This window comes from Lepidochelys kempii, chromosome 15, assembly GCF_965140285.1.
Source record: "Lepidochelys kempii isolate rLepKem1 chromosome 15, rLepKem1.hap1, whole genome shotgun sequence".
Lineage (NCBI taxonomy): Eukaryota > Metazoa > Chordata > Testudines > Cheloniidae > Lepidochelys > Lepidochelys kempii.
The window spans coordinates 4205669-4219279 of NC_136394.1; the positions used below are offsets into that span (position 1 = coordinate 4205669).

Here is a 13611-nt window from a genome sequence, read left to right on the forward strand (position 1 = left end):
TGAGACCATTACTCCTTGTTCTGTCATCTGCCACCACTGAGAACAGCCAAGCTCCATCCTCTTTAGAACCCCCCTTCAGGTAATGGAAGGCTTCTATCAAATCCCCCCTCACTCTTCTCTTCTGCAGACTAAATAACCCCAGTTCCCTCAGCCTCTCCTTGTAAGTCATGTGCCCCAGACCCCTAATTATTTTCTTTGCCCTCCGCTGGACTCTCTCCTATTTGTCCACATCCTTTCTGTAGTGGGAGGACCAAAACTGGACACAGTACTCCAGATGTGACCTCACCAGTGCCAAATAGAGGGGAATAATCACTTCCCTCGATCTGCTGGCAATGCTCCTGCTAATACAGCCCAATATACCATTAGCTTTCTTGGCAACAAGGACACACAGCTGACTCATATCCAGCTTCTTGTCCACTGTAATCCCCAGGTTCTTTCTGCAGAACTGGGCTGAAGGATGCTCAGTGGGTTTCTCAGGGCTTTGGCCTGTAGCTGTCAGTGAAGAATCTGCCTCCTTACCTCCCTCTTCTTCAGGAAAGAGTTGCAGATGTCTCCTGTTCCTCCAAAATGTATGCCCTGCAGGAGTTTGTACTTCATCTGATAGTGGGGCGACCATGAATCACTACTGGCCTCTGTGCCTGGCAAGAACTATCATGAATACACACTGCATTGCTGGGCTTCAACAGCTCCAACACACTAGAGCTGCTGTCATGATATATCTTTTGCTTACACTTACAATGTTCCTTATGGACACCTAAGTCAGTATTGCCATTAGGGTTCACAACTAAGTTAGGGAGTCTTGTTCTCAACTTCCTGCCCAACAATGTCTCTGCAGGTGACAGCCCACGATTCACTGATGCTGCTCTGTACCTGAGTCAGCGGTCTTTTTCAAAAGTCTTTTCACAATTTTCACGCCATTCACTACAAAACGGTTGGCTTGAGAATACCTGGGACTGGAAGTTACCTGCTTAAGCCCATACACTGCAGCCAATTATTTAAATTCATGTCTATCAAACTGTGGACCATTATCAGACATAATCACTTCATGGATTCCATGGCTGGAAAATATGGGTTTCATGCACATTATAACATTTTGATGTGGTATTTTCTAATGAAACAACCTTTGGAGAATGAGAATCATAATCCAAAATCAAAACATAGACTTTACTGCATATGTAACTAAATCCACACCAACATTGGACCATGCCCTTATCTGTTCATTGTATACCAGCATAGGCTCTTCTTTTCTGTTTAGGTTGGTACTGTTGACATGTTTCACACATTTTAACAGTTTTCTCCATCTCATTGTTCATTTGTGGCCAATACAGTATCTCTCCAGCTCTGTGGTTACATTTCTCCATGCCCAAGTGGCCTTCGTGTATTCTTGTGAGCATGTCAGCCTGTAACATCTTAGGCACTATTATTATTCTATTTTCTCTAAACACTACACTATCAATGAGAGACAGTTCTGCTTTGAACTGGAAATGTGGACTTGATACGTGATGTCCTGTCCACCCTGTGGTAATAGCCTTGATCACCCTCTGTAAAGTCTAGTCATTAGCTATAGTCCCAGCAAATTCATTCCACATCCTTTCTGAGCAGGGACAATTCTTTATCAAGTGGACATGCACTCTGTCTGACTTCACCTCTGTTTCTACTCCAGTTTGATCAAATGGTCTGGACAATGTGTGTGTATGAAGGTACTGAGAGATACCATTCCTCTGTGGTCAGAGGCCAGCACCTGGCTGGCTGATTAGCCCCGTCCACGGCACCTGGGGGAAAGAGCTGGCAATTAATTGGCTGATTCTCATAAAAGAGGGCAGCAGGATTTGGAGGGAGGGGGTCAGCAACACTTCCTAGAAAGCTGAGGGGTCACTGGTTTGGAGCAACTGTATTATCGAGGCTCTAAGGGAAGAGGCAGGAACGTTTGGGTTGCTGAGCTTAGTGGTGTGACGGGCAGACTTGGGGAAGTGACTATTCAGCATGTGCAGGCTCTGAGGGAAGAGGCAGTGAAGTTTCATTTGTTTGTTAAAAAGCCTTGAAATAAATTAAAATAATACCTAACTCTGCTGGAAACTGCTTCCCTGGAGTCTGTGAGAGCTTCGATACAATGACCCCAGGGGGTGAGCTGGCTCAGCAAGAGCAACGCCTGGCTGGGTAGGAGGTGTGTCCTATAAGATAGGCCCCAATTCTTTACAGTGTGCTACCACATACTTGGGCATGTAGGAATGAAATCAGGAAGGCCAAATCGCACCTGGAGCTGCAGCTAGCAAGAGATGTTAAGAGTAACAAGAAGGGTTTCTTCAGGTATGTTAGCAACAAGAAGAAAGTCAAGGAAAGTGTGGGCCCCTTACTGAATGAGGGAGGAAACCTAGTGACAGAGGATGTGGAAAACGCTAATGTACTCAATGCTTTTTTTGCCTCCATCTTCACAAACAAGGTCAGCTCCCAGACTGCCGCACTGGGCAACACAACATGGGGAGTAGGTGGCCAGCCCTCTGTGGAGAAAGAAGTGGTTAGGGACTATTTAGAAAAGCTGTACGTGCACAAGTCCATGGGGCCAGATGTGTTGCATCTGAGAGTGCTAAAGGAGTTGGCGGCTGTGATTGCAGAGCCATTGGCCATTATCTTTGAAAACTCATGGCGATCGGGGGAAGTCCCGGACGACTGGAAAAAGGCTAATGTAGTGCCCATCTTTAAAAAAGGGAAGAAGGAGGATCCTGGGAACTACAGGCCAGTCAGCCTCACCTCAGTCCCCGGAAAAATCATGGAGCAGGTTCTCAAGGAATCAATCCTGAGGCACTTACACGAGAGGAAAGTGATCAGGAGCAGTCAGCATGGATTCACCAAGGGAAGGTCATGCCTGACAAATCTAATCGCCTTCTATGATGAGATTACTGGTTCTGTGGATGAAGGGAAAGCAGTGGATGTATTGTTCCTTGACTTTAGCAAAGCTTTTGACACGGTCTCCCACAGTATTCTTGTCAGCAAGTTAAAGAAGTATGGGAAGGATGAATGTACAATAAGGTGGGTAGAAAGTTGGCTAGATTGTCGGGCTCAACGGGTAGTGATCAATGGCTCCATGTCTAGTTGGCAGCCGGTATCAAGTGGAGTGCCCCAAGGGTCAGTCCTGGAGCCGGTTTTGTTCAATATCTTCATAAATGATCTGGAGGATGGTGTGGATTGCACTCTCAGCAAATTTGCGGATGATACTAAACTAGGAGGAGTGGTAGATACAGTGGCAGGTAGGGTTAGGATACAGAGGGACCTAGACAAATTGGAGGATTGGGCCAAAAGAAATCTGATGAGGTTCAACAAGGATAAGTGCAGGGTCCTGCACTTAGGACAGAAGAATCCCATGCACCGCTACAGACTAGGGACCGAATGGCTAGGCAGCAGTTCTGCGGAAAAGGACCTAGGGGTGACAGTGGACGAGAAGCTGGATATGAGTCAACAGTGTACGCTTGTTGCCAAGAAGGCCAATGGCATTTTGGGATGTATAAGTAGGGGCATAGCCAGCAGATCGAGGGACGTGATCGTTCCCCTCTATTTGACATTGGTGAGGCCTCATCTGGAGTACTGTGTCCAGTTTTGGGCCCCACACTTAAAGAAGGATGTGGATAAATTGGAGAGAGTCCAGTGAAGGGCAACAAAAATGATTAGGGGTCTGGAACACATGACTTATGAGGAGAAGCTGAGGGAACTGGGATTGTTTAGTCTGCGGAAGAGAAGAATGAGGGGGGATTTGATAGCTGCTTTCAACTACCTGAGAGGTGGTTCCAAAGAGGATGGTTCTAGACTATTCTCAGTGGTAGAAGATGACAGGACAAGGAGTAAAGGTCTCAAGTTACAGCGCGGGAGGTTTAGGTTGGATATTAGGAAAAACTTTTTCACTAGGAGGGTGGTGAAACACTGGAATGCGTTACCTAGGGAGATGGTAGAATCTCCTTCCTTAGAAGTTTTTAAGGTCAGGCTTGACGAAGCCCTGGCTGGGATGATTTAATTGGGGATTGGTCCTGCTTTGAGCAGGGGGTTGGACTAGATGACCTCGTGAGGTCCCTTCCAACCCTGATAGTCTATGATTCAAATTCTATGATTCTACCTACTCTTTTCCTTGTTTTTAGACTATTTCTAAATCAGACAATTGGATCTGAAAACCAGTCATTGTAACCTGGGCAGAGTGTCCACTAGCCCTTCTTTGCCATTGATATCACAGACTTATGGTCTATTTCTGCAACAACTCATCTTCCATAAATGAACGAACGATCTTTGTTTTACAACCATGTACCAGGGCTAAAGCTTCCTTTTCAATTTGGGCATAATGGCATTCTGTTTTTGTAAGACTGCTGGATGCGTATGCCACCAGTCTCCAGGTGGTGCTCATATTTTGTAGCAATGGTTTTCTACATAAAAGTGCATTCTTGCTGGTTGTTATAACCTTAACACATATTCTTCACAACTCAGAGATAGATGTAGGTTTCATTTTTATACATTTTTAAACAGTGATTTCTTTTGAAAACTTTTCATATGAGTTTTACAGCTATATCAGAAAATAAATGATTGTTTGATTATTTCATTTACCAAAGATAATTGAAGCAGATATTTAGGAAGTCATTGGGAAGTGAACTATCTCCAGTTCAACAGGTTAAACAATAATATTTGGAGGATTTTTTTGCCAGGCTGTATTAGGAGAACATCACCAGACGGACATTTAAATTGTTTTATTTAACTAAAACAACAACGTTAAGTATTCTGGATTTTCTTTTCTTCAACAGCAAACATAATATTTTAACAAAAAAGCTTATGTCCCTCGCTTCTCACATTTATCTCCAGACTTCTTCTACTTGTCCAGATCTATTCCGCCCCCAACAATCTTCTATTCATTGAACTTTTTGAAACTTTTAAAGAGAGGTAAGGGATTGACTCTGTGTACACAAATTTGCAGAGGGACAATAGAGTTGAGGTCTGTTATTTCTCACCTCTGTATATTTATTTATTTAAAAACATTTTTGCTGTTAAGAAGCATGTTACCTCTGGAGACACAAATCCACAGTTTGAGAACTGCAAAACTAAGCATTTCTGATGGTATCTTCTAGACTGAGCACTGAGTCCCACTGAGTAGATAGAAAGATTAACCTAAATAATCTACACAGAAGCCCCTAGCACCCCATAAGATTGGGTCCCTAATCCACGAACTATTAGAACTCATTTACAAAACTTTTCTTAAAGATTACATGAATATATTGTCTCACAGTATAGAATTAGAATTTATAATCCCTATTCCATGATGAGATAGGTTTTTTCCTCAAAAATCCGATTTAAATAAAAATCCGATTTTTTGATTGTTTTTTAAAAGTAATTGATTTTTATCCACCCTGACAGCGGGGCACAGTGCGGGGGAAGGATTGGTCTCCAGCTGGAGTGAGGCAGGGGCCAGGGGCAAGAGCACAATGGGACATGGGGGGGAGGATTAGTCCCTGCTGACTGGAGCAAGACAGGGGCCGGGGGCAAAAGTACAGTGGGGCGGGAGCTAGGGTTGGTCCCTGAAGCACGGGAGGGGCTGGGGGTAAACTGCAAGCGCAGCAGGCTAGGGAGGGGGTAAGAAGGATCCCCCCCGCACCTGCCAACATAGAGTGGGTACCTATCTTCTCCCTGGTTCTAGCCCATTCTCTTAGTCTCTCTCTGCACTGAGATGAGGGTGGGGGTGCACTGAGCACAGGGCTGGGGGTGCAGGGTCTGGGAGGGAGTTAGGGGGCAGGAGCAGGCTGGGGTGCAGGGTCTGGCCAGGAGCTAGGGTGAGGGAGGGGGCTCAGGGCTGGGGCAGGAGGTTGGGGTGTGGAGTGCTTACCTGGGGCAGCTCCCATTTGGTGCTCAGGTTGGGGGTGGGGATGTGGGGGGGTGCAGGAGTCAGGACTGGGGGCTGGGTGTGTGTGAGGGGGGTGCAGGAGTCAGGGCGTGGGGTGTGGGGGGTCTGGGTATGTGTGGGGGGTGCAGGAGTCAGGACAGAGGGCTGGGGGTGTGGGCTGGGGTTGTGGGGGTGCTCCCTGCCCTGAGCAGCTCACAGCAGGGGGCTGGAAGGGTATGCCCCGATTCCACCCTCTTCCCCAAGGCCCCGACCCCGCCCCTTCTCCGCCTCCTCCCCCAAGCGGCGAGCGCTGCGGCTCTGCTCCTCCCGCTCTCTTGCACCGGCAAACAGCTGTTCGGCAGCAGGGGAATCGCAGGGAGGGGTAGGGGCAGGAACATGGCACGCTGGGGGAAGAGGTGGGGGAGGAGCTTGGCTGCCGGCGGAGCCTGCCCTGCTGCAGCAGGCGTCAGCAGGACCAAGCTCCTGCCCGCGGCCCCTGCAGGAGAGAGCGGGGGGCAGAGAAGAGCAGGCCAGGCTGGGGTGCCTTTGCAGCGTGGGCCCAGTGCCATGGTAAATCCGGTACTGACAGAAGAACTGGTTTAGCAGAGCAGTTGTCTTGCCAGGAGGCCTTTGGTCATGTGTTAAGGCTGGCAGGATGTCACCTGACAGAGATGAGTAAAATTTATATACAGGGAGGAGCTGATCTTCCTGGTGTCTTTGGTTCCTCACTAGCTCAAGAGGAGAGGGAGCAGCCACCCAACATGGAGAACTCTGATGAGGCGGGGGACACCCTATCTGCCTTCCGTCCTGAGCCTCGGTGGCCCCCAAGACTTCTAATGGAAGGATGAGCAAGGGAGGGGCATTGTGTGTAGGATAGTTGGTGTGTCTAAGTGAATTGTACTCTTTGTGCTTTATCTGTTGGGTATAAAACAGCAATTGTGTTAGGTGATTGTCCAAGTGTCTGTGTGTTTGCTTCACAACTGCTTGTGTGCCGCTGAGAGAGAGAGAAAGTGTAAACCAGAAGCTTCCTGCCTTGGGGTGGAGTTCTGGGAGGAGGGTGTGTTTAAGTACAAGGGAGTCTGAAGGGTCAACACTGAGGCCAGGGGCGAGGCAGCTGGAGAGCAGGATCCAGTTCTGAGAAGGGAGCATTAGACAGCAGATTTGCATGGCAGCAGCATGCCTACGGACCCCAAGACTGGGGCAGTGGCTGGACTCTGTTCAGGCTCTGGAGGCTTAAAACACCCTGGGATTCAGGGAGAGAGGCTTGGATTCCCTCACAGCAGAGCAGGGGGTGACTGGAAGAGGCAGCCCAATCGGAGCTGTGACAGAAGGTAACACAGGCGTGTGGCATTGATACCAGGTTATCTTGGGATTCCCTAGGAGAAGAAAGCCCTGCCCTCTACAAGGTGAGGTTTCTTGGTATGAGGGTACCCCCACAGAGCATCCAGGGGTTACACTTTAGATGTAGGAGGGACAGACTCTGCTAACATTAATTTTAGGATGATTTTCTTACTGTAAACTAAACAGAAGAGGGGTAGATATGTTTTTTGTGAAAGCTCTCCGGGGGAGACAGCCAGGCCTTAAAGGCCACAGGACAAACCCATCAAGGTGCAGCAAAGTGGCCATTAAAACACTCAGACAATAGCCCCAACCATCACCAGTGGCCTAGCCCAGTACCCCTCCGAGCTGGATGGGCTGGGTTTGGAGAGGAGCCAGCAGGATCTCTCTAGAGACAAAGGAGGACAGTGAAATAGGAAACTGAGTCTCTCCTTGGGTAAAAGGCCGTTTGCTCTACTGAAGAGTGACACTCTGAAAGGCATGGGGATGGTCCCACACAAGAGGGTGGGTGCTGAAAGACTGCTGGGCCAGACCAAGGAGGTCAGCTATAGCCTAGGTTCTCTGGGGCAAGACATGGATAGAAGGCTAATCTGTCAGCTGGATCATGTCAGAACTTTCCTTGTCTTCCTCCTTTTCTGCAACGGAACAGGAAAAACACTTTTCTAAAATTTCAGCTCTCATTTGGATATGAGAAAAAATGATTTATATTTATTTTAAAATGTTCCTCTTTCATTCCAAATAGAGCTTGTTTAACTGAGAGATCTGCTGTATGTTTGGAAAGATTCAACCCGTTCTTCCCTCTCTGAGGAGAAAACGTGCAGAAACCTTGCACAAAGGGGTCTACAAGGTACTGATGGCCAGGAGCCTAAGACCCCTATTTTGTCTAGAGGGTAGAGGACAGAAGGATCTGCTCTCCCCGACTGTGAGTAGGACAAGATGAGAGCAGGTAGATCCCAAGAAGAAATGCTGAGAGACCAAGGAAGAGTGAGGTAGAGCTGGCCTAAAGGACACAGTGATGAAAAGCTCCTCGTATCAAACCAGCTTTATGTTGCTGCGTAAGTAACAAAGGTAAGACTATGTTCACACCCCAGACTGGCAGTGGCAGGAGCACAGGTAGCTGTTAGCGGGATCTCCAGGCCCTAGCTGGATTGCTCCAAGTCCTGTACAAGGTAAGGGTCAGTCTCTTTGAGACTCTGGTAGAGTTCTTCTTGGGCCTGAGCTCCTTTCCTCTCAACCAGCTGCAGTAAGGCATCGTTCATCACCTTTCGTCTGTTCTGCATACTAAGCAGCTCCTCCTCTTCATCACTGTTCATTGCCTCTATGTCCCGTAAGCGCGCCAGGATGGGATAGATCAATCCCATTCGATTACGGAGCTCCTCCCGGTGCTTCTTCACAAAGGACACGCCTTGAGCTGAAGGAGACACCAGCCCTGCATTACTCTTCTGGGTACGGGAGGTACAACACTGGGTTATTACAGTCCCACTAAATTACCCCATGTCATTGTGGGGTGCAACAGCTTGCCCTGTACTGTAGGGCTGTTCTAGCTCAAAGTGTGTGATCAGTTGCATGAAGTCATTCATGTTGGAATAGGGGGGTTTGTAAAGACCCATCCACACTAACACCTGCAAGGGGCTGAGGCTCTGATGCAGCAGCCCGCACTGCTACACATTCCAGACCATCCCACCAGCCTGTCCCAGGGGTATAGCGAGGGATAAGGAGATGACACTGAGGAAAGGAAAGCTTGGGATGGACCTCAGGAGAACAACTCTCAACAGTGACGTACAGAGGGATCCTTTTGTGAGGATGGGGTGGAATCTGTGCGTCACTGCACTGGACAAAGGCAAACTTGAAGGTCTTTCTCCATGTCTAATGTCTATGCTTCAAGCAGGAGGACCGGGCGTGTTAGAGAAGAAATGGAATCCAACTAAAGCTTGTCAACATTTTTCAAACTTTTTTCCAAGTGTTTTTTTTTTTTAATAAAAATTCAGTTTTTATTCTGAAATTGTCCGTTTTTTTTCAACAACCTCCTTCCCCCTTTGGTATTTTAGTCATCCCCTCCCCACCCCCTGCCTTCCCTTCACTCAGCACCTATTTCTAATTTTGCCACTGAAAAACGTGTGTGAGGAGGGGAGGGAGAGGAAAGGGTAATACTGGACAGCTTTAAAGTTTGGGGATTCCAGGTTGAAGAAAATCAGAAAATTTTCATGTAAATGTTTGAAGAAAACCCCTAGAATTAATTGTTTTTTCATTGAACAAACTGTATTCTGACCAGCTTGAGATTGAGGAAACTGAAAGCTCTGTTAAAATAATACTGACCTGTGAGTGTTTGGGAGGATGCTGCAGGAATTTTAACGTCCCCTAAAAGAGAAAGGGAAGGGATCAGTCAAACATCCTGTCACTTCTCTCATTAGCAGGAGGGGCCAGCAATATTAAAGACCATCAGAGGCAAAGGGCAATCAGAGAAGCTCTGCATTCCCAGAGACCTTCTCCTCCTTTGCTAGCAGGTGTCTCAGCCTTCTCTAAAGTTATACTGGAGTTTTTCCACCTCACAAGGAATCTTGAAATACTTGAAGATAATTTCTGAAATCTCCAGAGGAGCCATAATCAAAAATCCTAAAAGTGCATTTAAACCACAGGACTTTTTTCAGTGGATTAAGATTTTTGCCATGGATAATGAAGATGGCAGAGCTGAGACACCTGATTTAATGTACATCTCCTGCCTCTGTCTGCCCCCAACACACCTAACTTCGATACCTGGGAAGTTCTCATGATTCAACAACCAGTTTGCACCAAGAGGATGATAGGTTTATAAGGGACAGCCAGCATGGATTTGCAAAGAACAAAGCATGCCAAACCAACCTAATTTCCTTCTTTGACAGGGTAACTGACTTAGTGGATAGAGGGGAAGCAGCAGATATGCCATATCTTGATTTTAATAAGGCTTTTAACACAGTCCCTCATGACATTCTCATAAGCAAATTAGGGAAATGCGGTCTAAATTAAATTACTATAAAGTGAGTGCACGAGTGGTTGAAAGATGATACTCAAAGAGTAGTTATCAGTGGTTTGCTGTCAAACTGGGAGGGCGTATCTAGTGTGGTTATACAGGCGTCAGTCCTGGGACTAGTCAATATTTTCATTCATGACTTGTATAATGGATTGGAGAATATGTTGATAACATTTGCAGATGACACCAAGCTGGGATGGGTTGCAAGAACTTTGGAGGACAGATTTAGAATTCAGAATCACTTTGACAAATTGGAGAATTGGTCTGAAATCAACAAAATGAAATTCAATAAAAACAAGTGCAAAGTACTCCACGTAGGAAGCAAAAATGAAATGAGACCTATATAATGGGGAATAACTGGCTAGGTGGTAGCACTGCCAAAAAGCATCTGGGGTTATAGTGGATTGCAAATTGAATATGAGGCAACAATGGGATGCAGTGCCAGTTGCAAAAAAAGGCTAATAGCGTTCTGGGATGTATTAACATGAGTGTTGAAGCACTGATGAGGCCTCGGCTGGAGCACTGTGCCCAGTTCTGGGCACCACACTTGAAGAAAGCTGTGGGCAAATTGGAGAGAGTCCAGAGGAGAGCAACAAAAATGATAAAGGTTTAGAAAACTTCACCTGTGAGGAAGGTTAAAAACTGGGACTGGTTAGTCTGGAGAAAAGACGACTGATGGGGTAACCTTATAACAGTCTTCAGATATGTGAAGGGCTGTTACAAAGAGCACAGGGATCAATTGTTCTCCATGTCCGCTGAAGGTAGGACAAGAAGTAATTGGCTTAATCTGCAGCAAGGGAGATTTAGGTTAGACATTAGGAAAAACTTTCTAACTATAAGGGTAGCTAAGCTCTGGAATAGGCTTCCAAGGGAGGTTGCCCATCATTGGAGGCCATTAGGAACAGGTTGGACAAACATCTGACAGGGATGGTCTAGGTTTACTTGGGCCTGCCTCAGCACAGGGAGCTGCACTTGATGACCTCTCAAGGTCTCTTCCAGCCCGACATTTCAGCGATTCTATGAGCTTCAGTCACCACGACCAGCTGCCCAGAAGTTCTGCTTCAATGTCTTACATGTGATCCTACCTGGCCTCAAAAACGTCTTCCAAACCAATTTCCCATCTTTTCTGTCTTTCATGTGAAGCTTGATTTCCTTCTCCATATCCGTCATGTAGAGCTCAATATATGACTGCTGGTCTGCAGGGCTTCTATAGCAGAGCTCCAGCTGCTGGAGTAAAGATAAAATGACTTATGAGAGTCTCCCACCTCCGGCAAGAGCAGGAGTGAACGATGCTCATTGTTTGCTGTGCCCATTGTGGTCTCTTGGCTTATACTTAGATTGGAAGCTCTTTGGGGCAGGTCCATCTTTTTGTTCTGTGTTTGTACAGCACCTGGCATAAAGGGGTCCTGGGTGACAACTGGGTCTCCTAGGCACTACCACCATACAACTAATGCATAATAATAATTAATTGTTCAGCTCGTTTTGATGCCTCAGTGGAAGTAGAGGACAATTCTACTTACGTCAGGTGTTATCTTTAGCTCTGATGTACCAGACACCTCATACTGAGATCCAAAGTACAGCGCATTGGTCTGAGGAGGTTTGGGAATGTGCTTTGACTCCAACTTCGTTTCTTCTTCTTCAATGGCCTGTAAATTTCAAGCATTGTCATTTCTGAGAGATACAAACAGGAACCCCTGACAAACAGCTCTGCCTTCATTCAGAGCATCTTCAGTCGGAGAGGGAAAAGGCCTGTTGGGTCACCTTGTCCATTCCCCAACCAAAGCAGGCACCTTCCCTACACTACGTTCTGCTGGAATCTGGTCCAGCCCAGTCAAAAATAACGCAGGTTTGGGGCTGTCACCATTTCCCGGCTGGGAACCTCTTTGAGAGCCTACCAGACCTCACTCTCAGGATGTGTTTCCTCAGACAAACCTGATCACCACTGAAAAGATGGAGGCCTCTGCTTCTGCTTAAAAATACGATGTGATCAAGTAAGGAAAGACTCTCACAATACATACAGACAAGGGAGCAGAGAGAAGGTTGCAAACAGCAATCTTAATTCTGGCATTCTCCAATGATGATTGATTTTGCAACCTTAACATTGTTCTTTTAATGTGTGTGTTTTCCATAGTAATAACAGGCTATAGGATCTACAGACAATGTGGGGTGGCTCCTGGGGTTCTTGCAGTGATCATGTGGTCGCAGCCACTGTAGCTAATGTTGAGTTCTAGCTGCCAACCTAATCCCCTCATTCCCTCGCTCAGAGTTTTCATTTTAACCTGGACTCTCCAGTGCCCCAAGGTGACATTTTGTAAAGAAGATTTTTCACTGCTCGGAAGCTCAGTTATACATGGAATATCCCAAGGTGGGGAATGAGGCTCTGGAGAGAACAGCACCTCTTAGTGGGTGCTGGAGGGACCTGTCCTTTAGCTTCAGGAATCACTATGCTGCTGAGTGGTGTGGATATTACACCACGGCAAGCCCGGCCCTGAGCTATTCCTACCTGTCCGCTGCTGCAGACGGTGCCCCGTGAAGCTTGGTCACACCAACAATATAGTTCTCTTCATTTTTGCCTCCTGCTTGAGCCTCCCACGACAGATGAGGTATCTGTGCTGTGAGACCCCCTATCCATTGGAGTCCCACCCACATGCCTCCTGTTAGCTAGTGCTGTGCATCCCTCGGGAGCTCAACTCTCTCTCCCTGGGTACGTGCCACAGCCCATCACGCACCACTATTAAAAACACAGGAAAACCTGGCTGCTGAGGTGCCTTCTATTTCAGTGACAGTCAGCGTGTAGGCCTCTGCCCTCTCCTCTCTGAACAATGCCGTGCTGCCTGGCGTTTCACTGTGTGCTTGGCTGTTTGGGTGTATTGATGTGGTTCATTCTCACTCTATGGTCATGCAGTGTCCCAGCAATCTTGGTGTTGGGCTCACTGTAGAAATAGGATTGTTGTTTTACCTTCTTGAGTGAGTGGTCATTGGGTATCAGGTAGAGATGGAGAGTTATGTCTGCAGCCCTGAGCGCCCGGTAGATCAGCACAAGGGAATGGACGGGAATAAATGTTATGGTCGAACGTATCTTTCTCCAAAGCACGCCGAGCTGGGAGAAGCTGGGATTCTCCAGGACAACACGGAAGACATGGATTCTCGCTGGAGTTTCCAGGGTCATGTGGCCAGCTTCAAAATGGGCGATTTTGCATGAACTTAAATCCCCTCCGCCTGCAGATGGGATAGGGAGGAGAATGAGATTGAAACACCCTGAGCTGGCAGCACCTGTACAATGACTTACACCAACACACAACAGCCATCCCAGATGCCTTACAAGTATAAACAACTGCAGGCCGTGCGCAGCCCTGCCATCGAATCGGGTGCAGAGAGACGGATGGAGTGAGGAGAAAGGGAAGAGAAGCAACAAAAGGGA

General features: G+C 47.1%; 2 protein-coding genes across 5 annotated transcripts in view; one reads left to right on the forward strand and one right to left on the reverse strand.

The window, feature by feature from the left end:
• The window catches only part of PXMP2 (peroxisomal membrane protein 2), a 37469-nt gene extending 30667 nt beyond the window's left edge, over positions 1 to 6802 (forward strand). For both annotated transcript variants that reach the window (XM_073312256.2, XM_073312254.2), the window contains one exon: positions 6578 to 6802. In XM_073312256.2, coding sequence (XP_073168357.1) covers positions 6578 to 6682 — 105 coding nt within the window. In that variant the 3' untranslated portion in view covers positions 6683 to 6802. The remainder of the gene's footprint in view (positions 1 to 6577) is intronic.
• The window catches only part of LOC140898477 (caspase recruitment domain-containing protein 8), a 33183-nt gene continuing 23583 nt past the window's right edge, over positions 4012 to 13611 (reverse strand). For 2 of the 3 annotated variants that reach the window (XM_073312252.2, XM_073312248.2), the window contains 5 exons: positions 13150 to 13409; positions 11711 to 11836; positions 11276 to 11417; positions 9500 to 9541; positions 4012 to 8594 (listed from right to left, as the gene is read on the reverse strand). In XM_073312252.2, the coding sequence (XP_073168353.1) occupies positions 8323 to 8594; positions 9500 to 9541; positions 11276 to 11417; positions 11711 to 11836; positions 13150 to 13409 (842 nt within the window). In that variant the 3' untranslated portion in view covers positions 4012 to 8322. The remainder of the gene's footprint in view (positions 8595 to 9499; positions 9542 to 11275; positions 11418 to 11710; positions 11837 to 13149; positions 13410 to 13611) is intronic. The other variant, XM_073312249.2, reaches the window with a different exon arrangement.